At 36.5% G+C, this 17,356-nt stretch overlaps 1 protein-coding gene across 1 annotated transcript in view; it reads right to left on the minus strand.

Moving 5' to 3' along the window:
* tmem178bb (transmembrane protein 178Bb) overlaps positions 1–17,356 on the minus strand; it is a 105,170-nt gene that overhangs the window by 37,471 nt on the left and 50,343 nt on the right. Inside the window, exon 3 of the mRNA XM_055189667.2 lies at positions 11,993–12,106. Within this exon, the coding sequence (XP_055045642.1) occupies positions 11,993–12,106 (114 nt within the window). The remainder of the gene's footprint in view (positions 1–11,992; positions 12,107–17,356) is intronic.

Genomic DNA, 17,356 nt, shown 5'->3' on the forward strand with positions numbered 1-17,356 from the left:
GTTGTGCTTTAAAAGTGTATATGTGTCATTTTTCTTGTCAAAAATGACAATCGTTTTGCTAGATAAGACCCTTATGCCTCGTTTGGGATTGTTTATAGTCCTTTGAAACTCTGTTGAAAAAAACTGTTAAGTGTTGAGTTAAGTATTAATTGTTGGTGTCTATTAAAGTCCATTAAAATGAGAAAATCCTGCAATGTTTTCCTCAGAAAACATAATTTCTTCTCGACTGAACAAAGAAAGACATCAACATATTGGATGACATGGTGGTGAATAAATTATCTGGATTTTTCTTTTAAGAAAATGGAATATTCCTTTACAGAATAAAACTATAAAATAACAGCTTCATGCAAAGCATTCTGGGAACCAGAAATCCTCATCAACCTTACCTTGTATACATTTAGGCGGATTTGGATAAAAGCATCTGCCAAATGCATAAACATAAGAAATAATGTAAAAAGTCATGCATTTGGTTTGAGTAAATTATGAGAGAATTTTCAGATTTTGGTTAACTATTCCTTTAGTTTAGTTTAAAAACATGCAAAAATAAAAAACCTTATGTGAAAGCACTTTATTGTACCTTTATCTGTCAGGAGCGTACAGTAAATCTAGAGCTGTTAAAGGTTTAAGATATTCAAGGATGTCTTTTTGTTTGAATTTCAAAAACATATTGGAGACTAGCTAAAAACATGATGTGAAAAGCAAAAGAAGCACACGGCTGTGAAGGAATTGAGTTCAAATGCTTGACTTTGACAGCGTAATCATACAATGCAGAAGAGAAACAGACAGGCCCTGCGGTGACTGCATGCTTTTATCTCGTCACGTTTTCTGCCACAGGTCTTTATGATGAATTCCTGGCCTAATTTAATCCCCGAATACACCAAAGCTTAGAGAGACCAAAGCATAAGAGTCATAAAGACTTTTTCTGCTTTAATACTTTATATTTGCCTGCTATTACTAAAATCCATTATAGAAACACATTAATTATTTCAAAAAATCCCAACATGTAATACTCATTTTAACCTCTAGAGGCCGCCATTATGTTTTGCGCATATTGTGCATTCGAGTTTACTAATGTAAATAATATGATATCTACTTTGTTTTTTATGTGAGAATATTTTACTCTCCACTCCCAGCTTCTTATCTCTTAGATCGTCTTTATTTTGTTCATCTGTTTTCTGTATTGTTCATCATTTATGTTACTCTTAGGTTCATATTGAACGTGCTAAACAGATGATGTTGACGTTCTTGTATTTTTAATAACATGCAAATGGCAAGACCACATAGCGCCACCTACTGTCTGTGGGCATTTATAACTCTCATCTTCTGTTTCACATCATTTTACAATTGACTGATTAACTCTTTCCCCGCCAATGATGAGTTATCTCGTCAATTAAGAAAAAGCGATTTTTTATGGCAATCCATATTTCCACTGTTATCCACCAGGTGGTGCTCTTACGAAACGTATAAAACACTGAAGCATCCTCTAAGGCCAAAACAGTTAAAACTCTGTTTATAGTTTGATCATCGATCTGAATCTGTTTTCTAACAAAAGTCCTTTACAAAACTACACTGGTTAAAGTTAAGTATTTTTTTAAAAACCTACACTGAAAAAAATGATTCATTGAATTTAATCAATTTTTTTAAGGTAAGTGGTTGCAATCAATTTATTTAAGCTACATTTAAACAAAAGTTTTTTATTTTATTTTACGTTACTAATCTTTTTTGTTTAAATGTAGCTTAAATAAATTGATTGCAACCACTTACCTTAAAAAAATTGATTAAATTAAATGAATCATTTTTTTCAGTGTACCCATATTTGATGTTGAGATGAATAAAAGAGAACAAAAGAAGAAGATAGGATGAAAAATATTTTTTGTTTGAAAAGCATAGGGTCTGTTCTTTCATTTGATATATTGTATGTTTATATATATTAAAAGAAGTTTATAGAAGAATTTTGTGAAAATCTGGCAACTAAAAAAAAAAAACGCTGGCGGCAAAAGAGTTAAAGACTTGTTTACCATGTTTACCTTGTTTACCATATTTCGATTACAACATTTTGACTTGACTTATTGTGATGCAATCAAAATGGCGGCCTCCGAGTGAAAATATTTTTTAATAGTATATTTAAACTTTTGACATTTGTATTGTTGTAATTTCATATAGCCAATCCCACACGTGTTTATAGTCGTGGTACCCTTGAGTTGTTGGTGCAGTGAAACAGTCGTGGTTGGTAGTTTTTCCTTTCATCCAGGCTCAGAGATGAAGGTACGCCACTGATTCGTAGCCACCGGGCAACTTCCGCTTGGCCGTCCACATCCTAATCACCAGTCAGACGTCTGATAGATTACAGCCCTTCTGGGCACAATGGCAACGCAGGCAAACCCAAAAGCACTTTAGCTAATAAATGTCCCGCAAGCATATGTGTAAAGTCTATCGATCTGTACCTGCGAGCCCTGCGTGGCGGTTTTAATTTTGCATTTCTTGTTCATTTGAGGTCTGCCGAATGTAATTCCCATCAATCACTGACAAATAAGTGAATGCGAGTTGTGCCCGAGTGCCTGTTGAGGATACAGTGCGTAAAAACGGTGCGATCGCTAAAAGTAGCAGGACAGAAAACTCCCGGCTTGTAATTAATAGCAAAGAGATTTGACAACACATTTTTAGAGTTGTAAATTTCTCAGCTGAATTGTTGATTTTAACAAATTGGTTTTGCTAGTGATAAAAATAAACAGCATTGTTTTGTTTCGGCTTATATAATGAAACATTTTTTGTGCGTGCAGACAACATTATCTGGTATAGAAAGGATTACTTACTTGTTGTGAATACGGATTTAAATGATGTGAATGTCTGGTGCTCCTGATAATACCAGATTTATTTACCACTTTATCACTTTGTGTTTATGTCATAGCTAATGACTGTTCATCTACATGACTCTACAAGCCAACAAGGTCACTTTACCAATTTTAATAGACTTCCTATTCTCATAAGGGTGATTCTCGCAAAATTAGACTTATGATGTGTCATGAAACATTTTGATAAAAAAGTAAATGTTATCAAAATAAGAAGCATACAGTTATAAACATCTCTTCGTGTACTATTTTGCACATGATTTCAAATGACATCATACAAACCAATTTAGTTGTTTTTTCCACATTTAAGGGGAAAATTTTCAGTACCGCAACGTGTCCGTGACTGGATTTGGGTTCTTTGACATGGAAAATGTATAATTAAAAAATCTAAAAAATAAAAAGCTTCAGTGCATGTTATACTATAAACATTTACAGTAAATAAACATGTGGTATTTGGTGATCATTGGATCATTTAGAGACAATAATAAGGAATATAAATGTGTCCAAGACCAATTTTGCCATCCTCCACAACAATTTTCAATCATTGTTTAAGCCATCAAGGAACTAACTTTTTTTTTTAATTGTTGGAGGGACATAATTGACTGTGACACTCAAGATGGCTACCAGGTAAGCAGTTCTTATTTTTTCTCTCCAGATAAAAGTTACAATTTTGTGTCATAGTACCTAAACAACGTTTTAGTTCTCATTACCGAAACATGAGTTTGAAAATGCATATATTTAATGTAATATCATTTTGCAGTATGATAATTTTTGATAATTATAATCTAAAAAATGTAAATAATTCTATAGGAAATATTTTTTAAATCCTCTAAAAATAATGCTTATAGTAAGTTCAGACCTTAATCTTATATATGTGCAAATGCATATATTTAATGTAATATATTTACATATATTGTAAATGCATATATATAATGTAATATCATGTTGCGGTAATGATAATTTTTTAAAAATGATAATCTAAAAAATGTAAATAATGCTAATATTTTTTAAATCCTCTAAAAATAATGGTTATAGTAAGTTCAGACCTAAATCTTATATGTGCAAAAAAAATCTTAAAAGTTCTGATGCTGGACACCTTCTAAATCTGGATTTCGTGAGAATCACCCATTAGCCAAAAGTTTAAACACAGTAGATTATCATTCTTGTCCTGACTAAAAGTCGTTAACGCGTTGATGGTTTTATTATGCATTATTCGTCCGTACACATTCAGGGTTTGAAATGAACTTTTTCATTCACCAGCCAATTTGGCTACTAAATTTTTAAGTTACGGGCCATTCAGAACTTCTACTAGCCAAAAAAGTAATTTCATGTCATCTTTATTTATAAACATTTATTAAACATTTTATTATATTTTATTTGGTCTTATTCTAAGTATTTGCGCTAAAACTGTGCAGATTTGGCTTTACAACGAATTTGCCGATTGAACATAATTTATAAAAAGTAACTAGCCAAATTGGCTAGTGATTTGACAACGTTACCGGCCACAGCTGATTTTAATTTCAGACCTTGTGCACGTTATTGAAAAAAGCAATGTAATATCCTATTATGTCTCTAAAACGACTTTATCTTTGGAATGACATCACTATGCACCTCCAACCAATCATGTAGAGTTCACTTTTCACGGTCCAGTCAATTTCTGATAGATAAAAAGAATTCACGGTCTACATATTTTCCTTGTTGAATATCTTGTTTCACTTACTGTAATAAAAACAGTAATGCCATTACAAGGTTGCTTGCCTGTACAGTATACTTGCATACATGCTTTATATCATATCTCTGCTTTTTTCTCTTTAATAAAGAAAAGTGAATCTGTACTAATCGTGAGTATGTCTAGTGATGTCTCACCGACAACAACACTGAGGAGAAAACGTCTCTCTCAGCCTCTGAAAGAAAATATAATGATCATGGATGTCAAAATGCCAAATCATAGTTGAGAGATTTCTCCGCTGTCCTCCTCCCGTGAGCGATGCTGCCGTGTGCTGTAATGGCTTCCTTGTTAATGTCAGGCACAGATGGTTTGTATGATGAGACCATTTCCAGTTTCAATTAATGCTTAGACATATGGAAATGTTTTATCTGGGAACAATTTAATTAACAGCGTACAAAGACAACACGACGTGTGGCCACATTCGAAGTCCACACAAGGTTCACGGAAACTGCTAATAAAAATGTCCAAATTGTGACATTCTGTGTGTGTGGAGCGTTAATGCGGTTTTAATTTAAACACGGTCACGGTACAAATGGCTGTTTTTCAGTTTAATAGTATCTGATTATAACAGTGACAGTTAATTACTTAACAATACATTTCCTCTGTGAATCTCACTCTGGGGTAAAGACTAAATTACAGCTTTGAAGGTTACTGTGTCATTACACATCCTGTTTTTAGTAAGGTCCCGAGACGACAATAACAATCAAGCAATCGAGCAACGTAACAACTTTGCAGCCTTTAGAGTAATAATATTAACAAGGATGTTATTGTTATTATTATTATTTTTAATATTATTAATAACAACAACAACAACAACATTTAAACAAGTAAATAAATAAATAAATAATAATAATATCATTAATAATAATAATGATAGTCGTAATAAAGCTTATCAATGATTATTACTATTCATAATAATAATAATAATACAAATAAAGACAAAGAGCAATATAATAACAATAATAATAATTGATAATGAAATTTAAATTAAGATATAAAGATAGCTTTGTAAAAAACACTTAAAGTTCACCAAAATGATCTAATTTAAAGGTGCAGTGTGTAGCATTTATAAGGATCTCTTGACAGAAATGCAATATAATCTACATCAGTTCTCAAACTTTTTCAGCGTGCAGCCCCCTTTGTGTACGGTGCATTTCTTCGCGGCCCCCCCACAGAAAATTTATGACAAAAAACAGTTCTAACACTTCACCTTTGATTTTAACAAAACATTAAATTATACTAAGTAGTGCTGCCTTATTTTTTTTAAGTTTTATTACACAGAATTCATGATAAATTAATGTATTTTATAAAATGTCATAAAACTGGGGCCCCCCTGGCACCATCTCGCGGCCCCCCTGGGGGCCCCGGACCCCAGTTTGAGAACCACTGATCTACATAACTATATTATCAGTGGTGTATAAAGACCTTACATAATGAACTGTTATGTTTTTATTAGCTTAGAATGAGACATTTTTATCTACATAAACCGCGGGTCCCCTTACATGGAAGTCGCCATTTTGTGCCGCCATGTTTTTACGGCAGCCCTAACTGCGTTTTGGCTCTACTGTTTTTTGTATGTTTGTCCTGTGGCAGCTACCGTAGCTTATCTATGCGTTTCAGTGAACGGTGGACTGAGCTGTTGGTTGCAATTCACAATCTCACTGCTAGATGCCGCTAAAATGTACATGCGGCATCTAGCATCATGCCATTTCAAACCTGTAAGATTTTCTTGAAAAATTATACAATAAAAATACTATTTTTTGTTTATAAATATTTTAAAAATAGATAAAATATGTTGTGCTTCACTATTTAATTTAATTCAATTTAATATAGTACATTTCACAGTTTTGCATTGTTGCAAAGCAGCGTTACATTAAATATAGAATAGTAAAGGCAAATGTAAAAAAATGAAATATATTAGATAAAATATATAGGTTGTATGGTATTATTACAAAATACATGTGTATTAGCAGCATTAACAAAAAACTTTTTAGTGCGTTACACTGAAAAAAAATGATTCATTCAATTTAATAAATTTTTTCAAGGTAAGTGGTTGCAATCAATTTATTTAAGCTACATTTAAAAAAAATTAGAAAGGCAAAACAAAACATTTTTTTAAATGTAGCTTAAATAAATTAATTGCAACCACTTACCTTAAAAAATTGATTAAATTGAATGAATCATTTTATTCAGTGTATCAAACAAGCCCATGAATCACATTTTTCATAACATGTGCACTATAGCATTACTGAACCGTAAAATAGTTGTTTATAGGGTTGAAATTGGGACGTTAATTTCACATTGCAATTAAGCAAATATGCTAGCAGAAATATAGCCTCCGAAATGTATATTTTTATATCTATTTGATCCGATTTTCAAAAGGTCATTATTTTTATAATGAGAGTAAGTGCACTTTTAGAAAAAGGTACTAGAAGGTAAAAAAGTTGTCACTGGGGTTTGAACATTTTCAAAAAGTACACTTTTGTACCTAAAAGGTGCATATTGGTACCTCAAAGGAACATATCTGTACCAAAATGGTGCATATTAGGACCTTTTTGAAAGGTAACGTCCCAGTGACATCTTTGGTAGCTTTTATCTGAGAGTGTGGCAATCAGTCCAGTTTCGAAAATGTACGATGGAAGTATGAGACGAGAGGGGGTATAATATGACACAACACATTTTTACTAAACTATAGCTTTAAAAGCCAAATTCACTTTTTTACCCATAGTTGATTTTTGCACTCCCTAAAACTCTAAGCCGTCTCTGTGATGAGCGCACTATGATTTGGTAGATTTGGCAGCGAAGATCATAATTCGCTTCTTTGAGCACCTTTACGCATCACGGCAGATTATTTCCTGTCGTGTTCGTTGACAGCTTCCTGCTGCTCATTTTGGCACTTCTTTTTGATGTTACAAAATCCCTAAGCTGCTGAAGTCACTGAAGCAGACCTCCATCCGAGATGAAACGCCCAAAAGCGTCCGTGGTGTTAAGCAGAATATGCTTCCCATAGCTAAAAACAAGTGATTTCGGCTTCTGTAGTCTTCAGTTTGGCTTTGATACCCGGCGTAATGGAAACAGCGTCTTGATTTGTGATCTTCTTGCTGATGTAATCGTTTTCACTGTTTGACTGACAGGTACAAATGAGTGCTGTGTATATCCCGTAGCCTTGCGACGTTTTGCTGATGTCACTCGCGAGCAGATAAGTATTATGAGAGAGACTGTTCCAACCTGCCTTTGTTCAATTTCACACTCTATATGAAATGTCAGGTCGAGCAAAAACAACAGGGGCCGGCGAGACACTCCAACCAAATTTATTTTGTTTTGAAAACGCAAGCTTTGAGTGAACGGCTGACACGAGTTCAAGGATTATTTCTAGGCAGCTCATCTAGGTTTAGATCAGGGGCGTAGCCACGAGGGGGCCTGGGTGGGCCTTGGCCCCCTCATTTACATGTCTGGCCCCCTCAGATTTCCAATTGCTTAAAATAAAATAAGAAAATGTTGATTTCTTAGTCTGATTGATAGATTGACCAATCAAAATGCTGCGCGGTAAAATGCTGCTATTTTCAAACTTGATTGGATTAGCTCATGTCATGCGTTTTTGTGCGTAACTTACGCTGTCATCTTCGCATGAGAGTTCATTAATATTCGGTGACAATGTGCCCCCTCATTTTAAGATAGGACCCCCCAAAAATGTTATTCTGGCTACGCCCCCTGGTTTAGATACATTTTAGAGGTAATTTACCTCTAATGGAGAGTTCTTGATCTTCTGACCTCTATTGGCTCCAAAATCAATGACGCTCAATAAGGTCAAAGCTGCAGAAGCCATGATAGCTGTTTATTTTGTCTTTGTATCTATTTTTTACTTTTTTATTTTGCTGTCTTACGGCAGAACAGGGCTCATCCATCATTCCCCGATTGGTTTGGTTGGATGAGAAATGAAACGGCTGTGCAGGCGTTATAAGGACATTAAATATCTCAGTCTGACATTAGCCTAACTGAGCGATTGACCTTTCGCTGTGGGCACAATCACATCTTTCTCTACCCTAGAAGCTCCTTTTTAAAGGTATCCTTTCAAAACGTACACATTTGTACCTTACCATATTAGTACCTCAGAGGTACTGGTACCCAATCTGTACTTTAAAAGATTAGTCTATTTTCTTTTTTAAAAATCCAGATAATTTACTCACCACCATGTCGTCCAAAATGTTGATGTCTTTCTTTGTTCAATCGAGAAGAAAGTATGTTTTTTGAGGAAAACATTCCAAGATTTTTTTAAATGGATTTTTTTTTTTTAATGGACTTTAATGGACCCCAACACTTAACAGTTTTAATGCAGTTTAAAATTGCAGTTTCAAAGGAATCTAAACGATCCCAAATGAGGCATAAGGGTCTTATTTAGCAAAACAATTGTCAAGAAAAATAAAAAATATTCACTTTTAAACCACAACTTTTCGTCTTCCTCCGGTCGTGTAACGCGCCAGCGCGACCTCACGTAATACGTCATCACGTCAAGACGTCACGGATGACGTATGCGAAACTCCGCCCCAGTGTTTACAAGTGTGGAGAAAGAGGACCGTTCCGTCGGTGTTGTATGTCGAATGATACTAATTAATGTCTGCGTCAGTTTTTTGTGTAAAATGGTCCACAAATGTGCGTTTCATATATGTAACACGTGACCTTTCCACGGCATTATGCAATTACGTGAGGTCGCGCTGGCACGTCACACGACCGGAGGTAGACGAGAAGCTGTGGTCCAAAAGTGCATATTTTTGCCAAAAATGAGAATCGTTTCACTAGATAAGACCTCAGGTAATTGCGTAATGACGTGGAAAGGTCACGTGTTACATATATGAAACGCACATTTGCAGATCATTTTAAACAATAAACTGACACAAAGACATTAATTAATAACATTCCACATACAACAACGTCGGAACGGTCCTCTTTCTCCACACTTGTAAACACTGAGGTGTTGTTTTGCATACGTCATCCGTGACCTCTTGACGTGATGACGTATTACGTGAGGTCGCGCTGGCACATCACAGGAACGGAGATAGACGAGAAGTTGTGGTTTAAAAGTGAATATTTTACTTGCCAAAAATGACAATCGTTTCGCTAGATAAGACCTCAGGTAATTGCGTAATGACGTGGAAAGGTCACGTGTTACATATATGAAACGCACATTTGCAGACCATTTTAAACAATAAACTGACACAAAGATATTAATTAGTATTATTTGACATACAACAACGTCGGGACGGTCCTCTTTCTCCACACTTGCAAACACTCGGGCGTAGTTTTGCATACGTCATATGTGACCTCTTGACGTGATGACGTATTACGTGAGGTCGCGCTGGCGCATCACAGGACCAGAGATAGATGAGAAGTTGTGGTTTAAAAGTGCATATTTTACTTGCCAAAAATGACAATCGTTTCGCTAGATAAGACCTCACATAATTGCGTAATGCCGTGGAAAGGTCACGTGTTACATACAGTATATAAAACGCACATTTGCGGATCATTTTAAACAATAAACTGACACAAAGACATTAATTAACATCGTTCGACATACAACAACGTCGGAACGGTCCTCTTTCTCCACACTTGTAAACACTGGGGCATTGTTTTGCATACGTCATCTGTGACCTCTTGACGTGATGACGTATTACGTGAGGTTACACTGGCCCATCACAGGACCGGAGGACGACAAGAATTTGTGGTTTAAAACTGCATATTTTTTATTTTTCTTGCAAAAAATGACAATCGTATCACTAGATAAGACCCGTATGCCTCGTTTGAGATCGTTTAGAGTCCTTTGAAACTGCAATTTTAAGTGTTGGGGTCCATTAAAGTCCATTAAAATGAGAAAAACATCTGGAATGTTTTCCTCAAAAACATAATTTCTTCTCGACTGAACAAAGAAAGACATCAACATTTTGGATGACATGGTGGTGAGTAAATTATCTGGATTTTTTTAAGAAAATGGACTAATCCTTTAAAAGGGTACTGCCCCAGTGACAGCTTGGGACCATTTTTTTTCCTGGAGGGGCAAGGCAGACCCTGCTGATCAGCCAAACTTTGACCCCTCCAGATGAAAAGTGATGTTTCGAGTTGGCTAACCTTGCAGAATCGACACGCTGAATAGAAACAGAGTAATGCTTCCCCAACTTTTATATGTTGCACCTGACTGCACTGAGAAGGTCTGTCTCTCCCTAATGTCATTTATGCATCTCTGGTTTCTCCGAGCGGAAGAACATACTGGTGGGTTTTTGGGTTAAAGGAGAGACGTCTCTCCGGTCACCTGACAGAGTCTGATTTCTCTGGCTTGGTGGAGTGTGACTGCATGACAGTTTGAGGGCAACGCTGTGTCCTGCTCTTCCTTCAAAGCACAATCTCGTCCAATAAAACAGCGCAGGACAAGCAGAAATTCTCCAGATACATGTCCTGCGTGTACCATATTGATAGCAACAGACTCCGGGCCAGATCTGCAGACTTCGCAGTCTGCTGCTATCAGGAATACGCTTGCCTTTTCTGTGAACGTTTTCGAAACTCTTTCCTTGTCAAATCTGGTGCGTTCCCTTTAGCAGCGCTTATACAGCATTGCGTTACAGGACGTCAATTTGGGTAAAAGCATCCGCCAAATGCATAAATGTAAATTTGCATCACATTTCAGGCTGTTAGCCGGCGGGGACAATCTCATTTGTTGTGCAGTCACCACAAACCAGCCATGTTTGCTTAAAAAGCTATTTAAAACTAAACCTTCTGTCCTGTTTTTAATTACATTTTGTTTCCATTACACATCAATTGAGGTGAAAAGCGCCTTCGTGATTTACATTTTTTTGCAGCGGGGAGGGAGAAGAGACCACGCAGAACTGGGTCAACAAGCCATATCTGACTTTGAGATATGTACCCTACTTCTTGTCTTTACTGAGCAGCAACAAATCACCTCATGCTTTATCTGTAGGTCTACCGAGAGCTTGCACAAGCAAAATAAATGAACTAGCGAGATCATTACGCCACATGTGATTACCATTTGCATTATTTACAGAGTTGGGGTCAAACATACACAATTTTACATTTATGCATTTGGCAGATGCTTTTATCCAAAGCGACTTACAGTGCATTAGCATGGGTTCGAACCCATGGCCTTTTGCGCTGCTAATGCAATGCTGTACCACTGAGCAATACAGGACCACAATGCGGTGTAGCTTAGTATGGGAATCAATCAGTATGATGTGCCAATAGTCCTGTAGTGGTCCTGTAGCTCAATTGCACTTGCAACATCAGGGTCATGGGTTTGGATCTCAGTATGCACGCATACAGATAAAATGGATTACTGAATTGGACTCTTGGTGTAAGTGTCTGCCTAATGCAAAAATGTGCACTGTAATAGGCAAAGTCAAGGGATACTCACGCAAAGAGTGCCACTCGTCCTGGCGAATGGTCTTGGTGATGTTGTAAGAGAGATTCTTGGGTATTGTGGCTGAGGAGTAGTGGTACTTGATGTAGGAGCATCTTGTGATTGAACCTGCAAGAAAAGAGGAAGCAGAAGTTGAAATGTGAAGCAAACCCAAACTGTTTATAGTGATTTAATGAGTTCGACGTTTTTATTGACAAGTACATAAATGATAGAGCAGAGTGGATTTTATATAGATGTTTTTAGTGGCGACAACGTAAACAAACAGCGTTTGTGGCTCAAATTTGACTTCCTGTAGACTTCTGCATAGAATTAATAACAACAGAGTCCTTATAGAGAAGATCATTTCTGATAACAAGCAAAATAAAAAAGTAAATTACATTAGTTCAAATCATAGCTAAAGCGTTTCAACCGTTACACTGAGCTGACGTTACTGTCAGTGTTGGAGGTAACACATTACAAGTAATTTGCATTACGTAATAATATTACTTTTCTGAAGTAACGAGTAAACTAACGCATTACTTTTTAAATGTACACATTAATATTTCAGTTACTTTTTAAAAAAATTATTAATTCAATTTTAAAAAATTATTTAAACTAAACAGTTTGAGTCAGAAACTGAGATGGCAGGCCAGAGCTCGACATTTTTGTGATGAAATATGCAATTTCTGAATGCAGAACTTTTCAGTCACAAAAACACCTACAAGGCCTGAAAGAGATCAAGCCTCAGATAAGAAAAAGTAACGCAAAAGTAAAAAAAAGTAATGTAAGCATTACTAGTAACTAAGTAACGCAATTAGTTACTTTTTGGGGGAGTAACTTAATATTGTAATGCATTACTTTTAAAAGTAACTTTCCCCAACACTGGTTACTTTGTAAAATGAATGTATACAATTTTAGCTACAGATCTTTAAATGCTTGCCTTGCTGACAAACCTCTCTTTGCACAGCTGTGATCCAAGCTCGCGTCTCCCCTCGTCTTTAAGAAACCGAAACATTTTTATTTTTGACAAGATATTTGTTTCAGAGGTCAGTTTAGCCGCTAGCCAGATTAATAAACGAATACAGTTAACTTCGGGCCAGGCGCGTAACCTTTTTGTTCTTTTTCTCTTAAAGGGACATTCCACTTTTTTTGAAAATATGCACATTTTTCCGCTCCCCTAGAGTTAACTCTTTCACCGCCATTGACGAGATATCTCATCAATCAAGAGAAAACGCTTCCCTGCCAATGACGAGTATTTCCAGCTTTCCGCAAATTTTTAAACCCGGAAGTATTGCCCTATGGCAAGCGGCTGCGTGTCCGTGTTCGTTTTAAAGATCGCTCTGAATAGGATCTCTATGAAAAGTCTGTCACAAAAATTGAATTATCTCAGCCTTTTGCTCAAAATGTGGTGTTTTTGCAGAAACCTACCCATATTCAAAAGCTGATTACAAAAGAACTACTGAAGGTAGGATGAAAGTTTTTTTTTTTTGAAAGCAGAGGGTCTGTTCTTTCATTTGGTATATTGTATGTTTATATATTTAAAGAAGAACATTTTCTGGAAGGCATTAAACTTTTGTGAAAATCATGAAAAACGCTGGCGCTGGCTGGCAACTTTTTTTAAAAACGCTTGCAGCGAAAGAGTTAAACATGAGATTCTTACCGCTTTGGAATCCATTCAGCTGGTCTCGGGGTTTCACGGTACCCCTTTAGCATAGCTTAGCATAATCCATTGAATCTGATTAGACCATTAGCATCGCGTTCAAAAATAACCAAAGAGTTTCTATATTTTTTTCTATGTAAAACTTGACTTTTCTGTAGTTACATCGTGTACTAAGATCGACGGAAAATTAAAAGTTGCAATTTTCAAGGCATATATGGGTAGGTACTAAATTCGCATTCTAACGTAATAATCAAGGACTTTGAAATGGCTGCAGGGGGCGCAATGATATTACGCACTGCCCGAAAATAGTCCACTGCTATTGAAAGTTACCAAGGGGACTATTTTCAGGCGCTACGTAATATCATTGCGCGTCCTGCAGCCATGTTACAGCAGCAAAGTCCTTGATTATTACGCCAGAATGAGAGTATAGTTCCTAGCCATGTCGATCAGATTCAATGGATTATGCTAAGCTATGCTAAAAGTGGTAGCGCCAGACCCGGAGATCAGCTGAATGGATTCCAAAGCTGTAAAAATCTAATGTTTAACTCTGGGGGAGCGGAAAAATTTGCATATTTGAGGACGGTCTTAGTACACGATGTAACTACAGAAGAGTCAAGTTTTACATAGGAAAAATATCAAAACTCGTTGTTGTTTTTTAGCACGAAGCTAATGGTCTAATCAGATTCAATGGGTTATGCTAAGCTATGCTAAAAGTGGTACCGCCAGACCCGGAGATCAGCTGAATGGATTCCAAAGCTGTAAAAATCTAATGTTTAACTCTGGGGGAGCGGAAAAATTAGCATATTTGAGGACGGTCTTAGTACATGATGTAACTACAGAAGAGTCAAGTTTTACATAGAAAAAATATCAAAACTTGTTGTTTTTTTTAGCGCGAAGCTAATGGTCTATTCAGATTCAATGGGTTATGCTAAGCTATGCTAAAAGTGGTACCGCCAGACCCGGAGATCAGCTGAATGGATTCCAAAACAGTAAAAATCAAATGTTTAAAAGTCACGTTCTTTCTGATTCCAATTTTTAAACCCTAGTTAGTGTGTAATGTTGCTATAATAGCATAAATAATATCTGTAAAATGATAAAGCTCGAAGTTCACTGCCAGGCGATATATTTTCTTTAACAGAATATGGCCTTTCAAAGCCTACAGCGAACGGCCGGTTTGGACTACAGTCCTCTATTTCCTGCTTTAATGACGTCAGTAAAACAGTTCGTTGACTAAACTCCACCCACATGAATACGTCATTCACCAGCTTTGGCTCAAACGGCTCTGCTAAGCTAAGCTGCTATCGAATCACACTTAAACAAACTACACAATCAGAAACTCGATACGTATTTCTGAAGGAGGGACTTCATAGAACAAGGAAGACATCAGCCCGTTTTGAGGACAGTGAAAACAGGGCTATATAAGTAAATTGTGTAAAACGTTAAACATGAACACATGTTATATTGCGCACTGTAAACACAATCAAAGCTTCAAAAACACAGAAAGAACGAGACCTTTAAATATGAGCATATTTTCAAAAAAATTGAGTGTCCCTTTAAGTTTAAACCCTTGTACATCGTGGAGGTCTTGATTCTTCTTAATGTCCCGGAGGGCGACGATAGTTGCTCATCAAACAGTGGTTTCACATTGCCTGTTTCACATTTTCAATTTCCCACAATGTATTTCGAAGCTTTATGGTCAACTTGTGCAGCATCTCTCGCAGCTATGGGAGGAGAGATACGATGCTTCGTGACAGAAATTATTTCATTTTGTCTCTCCGATGCGCCCCTGAGAATTATATTGCCTTTAGTATTGGTTTTGCACTTAGCCTCTCCCCTTTTAGACAGAAAGGCAACGTTCTCACACACTTGCACAGACACCCAGCGAAAATGGCCACTGGCAATGATAATGATACACATTTCTGTGTACAAGCCAGAATTCCTGCCAGCACTATTGTCTGAGATATCATTTCCTGTTGATTATAAAGATAGAAAATGGCAGCCTCTTTTCATTCGAAGAGAATTATTATAGCCCCAGCGTTTGGCCCAGGCCTCCATTATCTCATTCTCCCAGAAACCACTAGACCAGCTAAAATCTATGATGTGTTACCAGGGAACTTCCAATGCCACATCGATTACAAAAATCAGTAGCGCCATGAGTTGAAAACGGATGCGCTATAATAATTCAGGTCATTCTATACTGCATGGCCATAATAATATTGAATTTAATTTAAATCATGGTCCTATATATATATCCAAAATATTGATTAAACTTGATGTCAAAAATCTGTATTAACCAATATACACATTCCTCTATCTTCTGCACATGGTTACTCTTTAAACATGTCTTGCACCAAGTTCATCTAAAGAAGATCTCCATGAACGCCTCTTGTTACACGGTCATGTAAGACAGATCGCTCTTCGCCCTGTGCTTCCCTGCGGAGTTAAAGCTGATCGGGTCAGCGATCGGGTGTAAACCGAAACCATTCTTCTTCCAGCCTGACCAGACAGCAGCATTCCTGCGTATAGATTTTATTTGATGGCCAGCAAAGCCTGAGAGAGTCGAATGGATTTTAAATACGCCAAGAAAAGCTAAAGGCGTCACGAGCGAAAGCAGCTTGTAAAGTGTCACTCGGACCCTTCGGACGTGTGACTCAAATACAAAGCTGCTCGGCTCAGGTAGACCCATTAATATTGGATAATAAGTGTTGTTTACACCTGTAGCATTTATGAGGCGTCTGCTTTTGTGCCGGGTTGTTTTAATAGGACTCAACTGACAATATTGCATGCATCATGCGGTCGACATGCTGCGAGGCAGTCAATGAAAAGTCCTTCTTGAGGTCTTGTGCTGGAAAATTTCTGATCATTTTAAGTGATTTAAGTTCATCTTCTCGGAATAACATGGATCATCATTGCTCGATGCCAATCATGCTTTCATTAAAGGAGACATTTCACTAACGCTCTCAGATTTTTTGAATCTCGTTTGTGTGTGCATATGCATATAAAAATGAGAGCTATTTCTTTGCCGAGGACATAGCAGACGCCCCCACTGTCTAGTTTTCTGCTCATTGAACTAATCTAAAGTCTGCAGACAGGGATTTGGCTGACTGCTTCTTACTTATTTATGAATTTCTGGCCTCTCTCGCTTTGCTTTAACTATCACACAGAGAAAAATATTTTTCAAGTTCAAGATATTTCTTTATCGTGAGGACATTTTAGGTTCACCTGTGATTGCCTACAGGGTGATTCTCACGAAACCATTGAAACACCACGGCACTAATGATTTTAGCTGTAAAATGTGTAATATAGTAACATTAAAAAGCATCAGAATTAACACAATACTGTGTTCTACCTTGCACAATGTGTGATTTCAACATAAGAATTTATAATTGGAAATTTTATCTCATTTTCTGCTAAAATTCTCATTACCGCAATGTGTCCGGCTGTGTTTGAACATGCGTTATGTTGTAATTTAATCAAATTAATAAAAAATATTAGGAAAAAAAATAAATGGATGTTTTGCTAGACTACTTTAGATGACAGAAAAAATATTTACTGAATATTCAAGTATAATAATAATGAAGAAAAATTAGGAAAATGATGTGTCCATGCCTGATGTTCTCATCCTCCGCAACACTTTTTGAGAACAGTTTATGCACACATACAGAATTTTAATAAAGTTTGATTTTGAGTGACCAAGCTCATGGACCAGTTACTTCAAG

Source organism: Misgurnus anguillicaudatus, chromosome 1 (genome assembly GCF_027580225.2).
Source record: "Misgurnus anguillicaudatus chromosome 1, ASM2758022v2, whole genome shotgun sequence".
NCBI classification, from domain to species: Eukaryota; Metazoa; Chordata; class Actinopteri; order Cypriniformes; family Cobitidae; genus Misgurnus; species Misgurnus anguillicaudatus.